General features: G+C 36.5%; 1 protein-coding gene across 19 annotated transcripts in view; it reads right to left on the reverse strand.

The window, feature by feature from the left end:
• unc79 (UNC-79 domain-containing protein) overlaps positions 1 to 7500 on the reverse strand; it is a 120234-nt gene that overhangs the window by 73456 nt on the left and 39278 nt on the right. For all 19 annotated transcript variants that reach the window (XM_086548145.1, XM_086548134.1, XM_086548135.1 and 16 more), the window contains 8 exons: positions 7230 to 7459; positions 4763 to 4977; positions 4227 to 4320; positions 3954 to 4116; positions 3349 to 3490; positions 2280 to 2456; positions 905 to 1028; positions 82 to 220 (listed from right to left, as the gene is read on the reverse strand). In XM_086548145.1, coding sequence (XP_086404271.1) covers positions 82 to 220; positions 905 to 1028; positions 2280 to 2456; positions 3349 to 3490; positions 3954 to 4116; positions 4227 to 4320; positions 4763 to 4977; positions 7230 to 7459 — 1284 coding nt within the window. The remainder of the gene's footprint in view (positions 1 to 81; positions 221 to 904; positions 1029 to 2279; positions 2457 to 3348; positions 3491 to 3953; positions 4117 to 4226; positions 4321 to 4762; positions 4978 to 7229; positions 7460 to 7500) is intronic.

Consider the following 7500-nt stretch of genomic DNA (forward strand, 5'->3'; position numbering starts at 1 on the left):
GAGAGAGGGAGGGAGAGAGGGAGGGAGTAAGGAAGGGAGGGAGGGGGGCAGAAAGGAAGAAAGGGAGGAAGACAGACTAACCTAAAATTGCAGAATCTGTACGATTACTGGTGCTGGTCTTCCTTGCAGGAGCAGGAGGGTTACAAAGTGAGGATACACCATCACTGAACATGGTCAACAAGAGGCTCATTGGAATCACAATGTTCAGGGAAGAAAGGATCTGAAAAAGAAAGATATATTTTAAAGTACTGAAATCACTTTCGGATAGCCAAAGCTGCAGTTATCCTGTTCCGCTGTACCTATAAGCCCTAAGCGGTATTTTGCCCAAATCAGGTTTTATGGGGAATTTTGGTAAATCCAGTCTGATGATGTTCTAGCTTTGTTTGTATCTACCTCAGATTGGTTTCATGATAAGAGAATTTATGACATACAATACTTGTAAATAACAAATTCATTATTTGTTTTGTATCTTTTGAATTCATGCACACATATAAAAAACACCATCATTCTAAGGGTCAATCTAAGCTGTCATAATCATGGTACTTGGTTTGAGTATGGAATATGGAAATAGAACTGTTGTTTCTTGGACAACTTTGTATTCTACTGTTGCTGAATGTTAGAAATTGAAAATCATTCATCTATGTATGGTACAAAATTCCCTGTATTCTATATCATTTTTTTCCAGTATAGCCAATGTTAATGTCCAGCACTTAAAATAAATGTGTTTTCAAGTGTAACTAAGAAAGATAGTTTTTTGCCATGGAGATCAGCCCAAGTCTCAGCTTCTCATATGCACATATGAATATTATAACCATAGCGTTAAAAATCACACAGTATCTCTACAAGCAGCAATGATATTATGAGTAATCTGTCAACAGAAAAAATAGGACTCCATGTAAAATACCTGAAGCCACGAAAGAGTTTGTTCCTGCACCGAGGCTTGAGTGCTGACGAATCGCACACTTAGAAAACCGTACATCTGAGAGGCATCAAATCCAAGTGGGCTCATATCTGTATCCAAAAGTTTGCTGGTGGAAGAAATATTAAATAAAAATTAATTCTGTAACCCAATTGGAGCTATGCCTTTAACAACATCTAATTAATTTCTTAAAATACAATTCTCATTAAAATCCTGTAATAACCAAAAAGTTATATCAACAAATAAAACACAACCAAAAGTTCAAAAAACAACACTGAACAAAAATACATTTGCTATAAAAACTCAATAAACAAAATAAATAAAACTTACAGTCATGTAGGCATTACAGACTAATACACAATCTGAAAAAGTATAACGAATACATAAATACTACTAAAAAAAACAGAATTACACACTGAATCTAGAAAATTACTGTTCAGGTACACCGTCAAGTTTCCACCAACTAATGGTCCAGAATTTTTTTTTTCAAAAGAGAATCATGAACAGACTTAAAATTTCCATGACTGCTTGATAAGTTCAATGAAAAGCCCAAAAGTGGTTTTGCCTGTGGTGCTTCATGGAAGGAGGGAAGGAGAAAGGGAGGGAGGGAAGGAGGGAGGGAGAGAGGAAGGGAATAAAGAAGGGAGGGAGGGAGGGAAGAAGATAGGAAGGGAAGTAGGGAGGGAGGGAAGAAGAGAGGAAGAGAGGAAGGAAGGAAGGAAGGAAGGAAGGAAGGGAGAGAGGAAGGGAAGAAAGAAGGGAGGGTGGGAGGGAAGAAGAGAGGAAGGAAGGAAGGAAGGGGGGGAGGGAGGGAGGGAAGAAGAGAGGAAGAGAGGAAGGAAGGAAGGAAGGAAGGAAGGAAGGGAGAGTAGGAGGGAGGGAGGGAGTAAGGGAAGGAGAGAGGGAGTAAGGGCAGGAGAGAGGGAGTAAGGGAGGGAGAGAGGGAGTAAGGGAGGGAGAGAGAGGGGGAGAGAAGGAGAGAGGGAGAGAGGGAGAGAGAGGGAGGGAGGGAGGGAGGGAGGGAGGGAGGGAGGGAGGGAGGGAGGGAGGGAGGGAGAGAGGGAGGGAGGGAGGGAGGGAGAGAGAGAGAGAGAGAGAGAGAGAGAGAGAGAGAGAGAGAGAGAGAGAGAGAGAGAGAGAGAGAGAGAGAGAGAGAGAGAGAGAGAGAGAAGAGAGAATGAGAGAGAGAGAGGGTATGGGAAAGAAAGAGAGAATAAAAGCAAAAGTAGACAGCAAGAGAGAGAGTAGAAAATGAAAGAGCCAAAGAAAAAAAATATATATACACATATAAAAAATAATCAACTAAAAAATAACCACGAAAACAATCCATGCATCGAAAGAGGACAACACACCCACATACCTCAATGTTATTTTCAGCTCAGTAAGCTCGTCCTCTGGAATTTCGTTATGAATGGCCTCCATCCAGTTCGGCATGACCCGATCCCAAACTTGGACGGTAATAAGTTCATAGGGTACAAGGCAGAACAACCTATTGAACCCTTCCTTAATGTGGTCAGTACGAGTTGCAAGGGTATCCCTGTGAAAAGGCAATTTGCCACACTTTCAAAAGGGAAGCATAAAATATACTTTGATCAATCTAATTAGTCTAGTTTTTCTTTTAATCCTTTGATGTCTGATGTACATGTATGCATGCACAATTTATTACACTTGGTTTGTTTTTCTCTTTTCTTCTCTTTTAACATAAAGATAGCTCCAAAAGTAGTTGGTTATGAAGGAGTCTCCCTGAACTCACTTATCTACCCTATTTTCCAATTAAAAAAAAAAAAAAGTTTCTATTTCTATCATTATTACAATTAATGCTATATAATAATCATAATAGCAATAATAATCATAATAATAAATATCATCTTTATCACAGTCATAATAGTAATAAGTCATACAATAGTAATAGAACTAAAAAATGTTCTCTCCCAAAATTCAAAGAATGAGGTAGGTAAGTGGCATCAGGTAGGCCTAGATATTGACTACTTGGGGACTTTTCACTTGTGCAGCCATCTACATACAAAAAAATAAACAAATAAAAAAGCAAAGTAGAGATTGCATGTATACTTGCATTCCTGGTCTGATAATCATGTCATGATTTCCCTCAAAACATACATTTTATATTGTTATGTATGTATATAATCATAAGACTTCCATTTGTATAGATGCATTTTATTCACTTCAGAAAATAATGTAAACAATTACATAAACCTCATATTATCACCCCGTTGAAACAGCCGGGTGAAAAATGCTCATAGAGGCGCAGTGCAGCATTCCACAGGGAGAGGCTCATGTTTCATTACTGCAAACACTTGTTATTTAGCTAGTGGGAGCGGCATTACACAAATATAAGCCCTGGTGTGAATGAGTTAAGGGATAGCTTATATTCAATTTGAAATTAAAAGCAGAATATCATAATATCTTACCAGTGACCACCAACTCTTGCATATTCTACAGGATGTGGCATGAGGCAAGAAACAAATACTTCAAAATGTGTCTTGCATACATCTTGTAACCAGTTGTGGATGTACTCTGACTTTAGTCTTTCTATAGCTGTTCCCTGTTGATCTGAAATTTAGATGTATTTTCATATTTCAAGTCTCTAAGATGTATACTTCTAAGATAAATGAACACGGCACTTAACCTTTCACACTGGATGACACAGTATCACAAAAACAGAATATTTCCCATACAACAGATGACGTATCAATTCATGGATTTTTGCCATATGTACTTGTTATACAGAGTTATGTTTGCATAAAAACACTGTATTTGCTTTTGTATATACACATTTTTCTGGAAAGGGTTAGGGTGTCATACACTTTTTAAAAAGTTATTTCTGTTCCTCTAACCATACGTTCACCCGATGTCCAATAAAGTTTTTGTCCTTTATAATCAAGATATTGTTGTGCATATCAATAGGTAACACAGTATGCACTTGGGATCCGGATCATTTCTTACCTTTGCATTTCCTAAATCTGCAGTATATAAACCTATAACTGTAATGAACTTCAGTCCAAGGAAGACTTACCATCTGGGAGGTACTGTGTTGCATTAAACCAGTGACACAGTGCAGCAAGGATACGACCCAGCATTTCTATCGGTGTATCAGGTGTTGGAGCACACAGACCTACAATCAACCACACACCGTAGCGGCTCAAAAGGCGTGACTCTTCTGGTGTCAAACATTCGACCTGGAATCAGAAACATATGATATAAACAGGTTAAACATCTATATATCATAATAAAAAAAATTATGATAATAGTGACCTCATGAGACAAACACCTCTTCATCATTACTGACCTGATCCACATCATCCAACAGCCCAGCCCTGTTGAGCCGCTCTTGGTCTTTACTTTTTGTTTTGTCTCCAAATGGTTGGGCTTCATTGAGCAAGCTGTTTCCATCAAAAAGAAAAGTTTATAGTTATTGCAAATGTTTCAAATCTACTATTACTGAATATAAAGATTCCATATATCAATCTATTTTCTCTTATACTATGTAATTAATATCCTTACTCAATATGTTTATCTACTCCAAACAACAAAGAAATACCAGTGTTAATTCACAATAGTTGGTCTAACAGGCAAAAAAGGCATATTCCAAGACTTCAGGATGTTTTTAACATTAGCTATAATACAAAACTGAGTTTTATCTCTTTCCATTGTTCTTTTTATGAAACATGAAATAGACTGTTTTATAATTTTGACAAAAAAATGGTAGTAGAATAGAAGTACCATAGCATATCACTTCTTCTGAACTAACAGTTGCAAAACTAAGTTCAAACAAAATCATAGACAACAAATAGATGTTCTTCTCAGCAGAACATTTCAGTTTACCTGACAATAGCTTCAATGGTAAAGTTTTGCATCTGAGGATCCATAGCCCAAGGAGAACCAATGGTTGTATGAACAACATGGTCTGTCCCACGACGGTTGTTATGACGAATGTTGTTGCACTGACTGCAGTAGCGTATGGGGCGATTGCTATTGTAGCTTGCACACTCCATACTATAGCAGGTGGCAATAGCATTTTTCTCAGTAGAGCGACAATTCTGAAGCAATTAGATAACCTTTTAACTGCTGCACAGAATTTATGAAGACTACTACTTGCAGGGAAAACAGTGAAATAAAACTGAAGCAATCTTTTACTCACACCAAATAAAAGATGTCAAAAAGTTTTTTTTTATGTCCTTTCCAGACTACTAAAACTTGGTTATTTTTAATATCCCTCTATGATTCCCCCAAACAATAAAATTAAACATCAATAAGCTGTAGGCTTAACCCATACATGGTAGATGACATCAAATCATGCCATCAAATTATTTTCCACATGATGGATGACATGAAGTTCCTTTGTGTATCTACATTGTACATAGTTCTGTTTTGTATAAACATTGTAGTTACATTTGTATATAAAAAAAAATTCTTGACTTTTTCAAGAAAAAAAAAATATATATATATAAAAAAATACAAAACCTCTTTTGTTTCCTCTTAGAATAGGGTGGGTAAAAATTACTCTGAGAGGCTCCAGGTGACCTCGCATCTCAGTAATCACCTGGTGAGAAGCAGCATACACTTTCTATATTGCCAGCAGGAGCAGAATTATGAATAAACATTATCTTTTATTTCCAGAAAAGTAAAATGTGCAAATCATAACAAAAGGAAAATCAAAATGGCCAACAGTAGTTTACTTGTAGTTTTATATCTATGTATTAAATTTTTGTTCTTCATCTGGATTACATGCAATCTCAATACACATACCAGAAAATCTAAGAAGTATCATCTCCTGTTCTTGTGTCATTACCCATATTTGAATCATTTTCTTTGTCTAAATTGTTCTATATAAATATGTGCCAAAGAGAAATATCAAAGACAAACTAATTTCTTAACCCATTCACGCCGGTTGAGTGATAGCACGTATTGTGGTTTTCGCATCAGATGCCCTGGACGAGCTATGAGGGGAAGCCGCGCGCTCAGGTAGAGTGAGCGGGCAACCCAGGCTCGCGGCTTGTGCACCCGAGAATCTCTAGGCGTTAGGCTTATGCGTTTGAGAACCCCGGTATTGCTACCGCGCAAAGCCGGAACGGCCCCGGCGTGAATGGGTTAACAATACTAAATTTCCTTTTATCTTTCCAGACTGACTATACTTTCCATTTCTTTCTTACCTAATTGCACCTTCTCTTTAGCATAGATGTTACTGGCACCAGGGCAATAATCTAACAATAATTACTGACTAAAAATATGAATTTCTCACATGATTGCATAATTATGTAGACTGTACTAATTTCTTAGAAAATGGTCTAGGACCTTTGTCAATGGCCACAGTGCATGTGTGTGTGTGTGTGTGTGTGTGTGTGTGTGTGTGTGTGTGTGTGTGTGTGTGTGTGTGTGTGTGTGTGTGTGTGTGTGTGTGTGTGTGTGTGTGTGTGTGTGTGTGTATGTGTGTGTGTGGAGGGGAGGTGGGGATTTTCAAATTTCATATAATGCAAACTAGATGAATTTCATTCAATCAAACATCATCTTACAAATAACAAGACAAGATAGTTTTTTTTTTAATGATGAGAGGTTGCAAAATGCTTTCATCAAAATAATTACTTTTTATTGTAATGTCCACACTCTCATTCTTTCTGCAATGGGTTTAACAGCCATGTTTTTCACTTCCCCTTTATCAACATTTGCATTAAAATATACAAATGTCAATGAGATATATTTACACTAGATATATTGCCAATTTACTAAATCGAGTTGAAAAACTAAAATTTTCTGACTTCCAAATTTCTCATAATTCAATGTCCCAAGGAAATTTTCAGTAACATTTAACTGATATTTAATGACTTGCATTTTATTCTTCCTATAACAGAAATTATGGACACAATATTTGTGCTATATTCATTTGTAAACTTTTCACTACATGTTTCCCATTGCTAAAAAAAAAAAAAGTAAAAATTGTCCTACTTTAATTAGTTAGAAATTCTTAATTTTGAAATTTATGATAATAGTATAGAATTAGACAAAAAACTTTTACATAAATCAATTGCTCAAAACTGCTGACTAGCTATTAATGTTATTAACTATCTATGTTCTAAAGTTAATTTTTTTTTCAATGAAATGTGGATAATGCATTTTTTTCAAATTCCTCTCTTTCAACCAAGAAAGACAATACTCCCTAAAACCCTACATTGCCAAATATAACTTAAATACTACACATTTCAGACAAAAGGGGTATCAAGCAAAGCATATTTATATAAATCAGTTTTGACATAATACACCATATTCCGTACAAAAAGGAATATAACTACTATACCTTATTTTCACAAGTGGCAGATACTTGGGCCATTGGCATAAGTATATCAAAGAACTCAACAGTATTGTGTTCTCTCCTGATTTCCTCAGCACAGTCAAGACAAAGGAATAACGGAGGAGGATTTTCAGGACAGGCTCCCAAGCACACAGCATGATCAAAGCAAACTTTGACAGCCTCTGACGTTCCATCACCATCACATTCCTCTATTTGGCACAGGAGAGGTTTCCATCCTGTAATAAGAGTGCTATATTAAGTTTCAATCATTATTCTG

The sequence above is a fragment of the Penaeus japonicus genome, unplaced genomic scaffold (genome assembly GCF_977035675.1).
Source record: "Penaeus japonicus unplaced genomic scaffold, GWHDUDI00000001_assembly GWHDUDI00000020, whole genome shotgun sequence".
Classification (NCBI taxonomy): domain Eukaryota; kingdom Metazoa; phylum Arthropoda; class Malacostraca; order Decapoda; family Penaeidae; genus Penaeus; species Penaeus japonicus.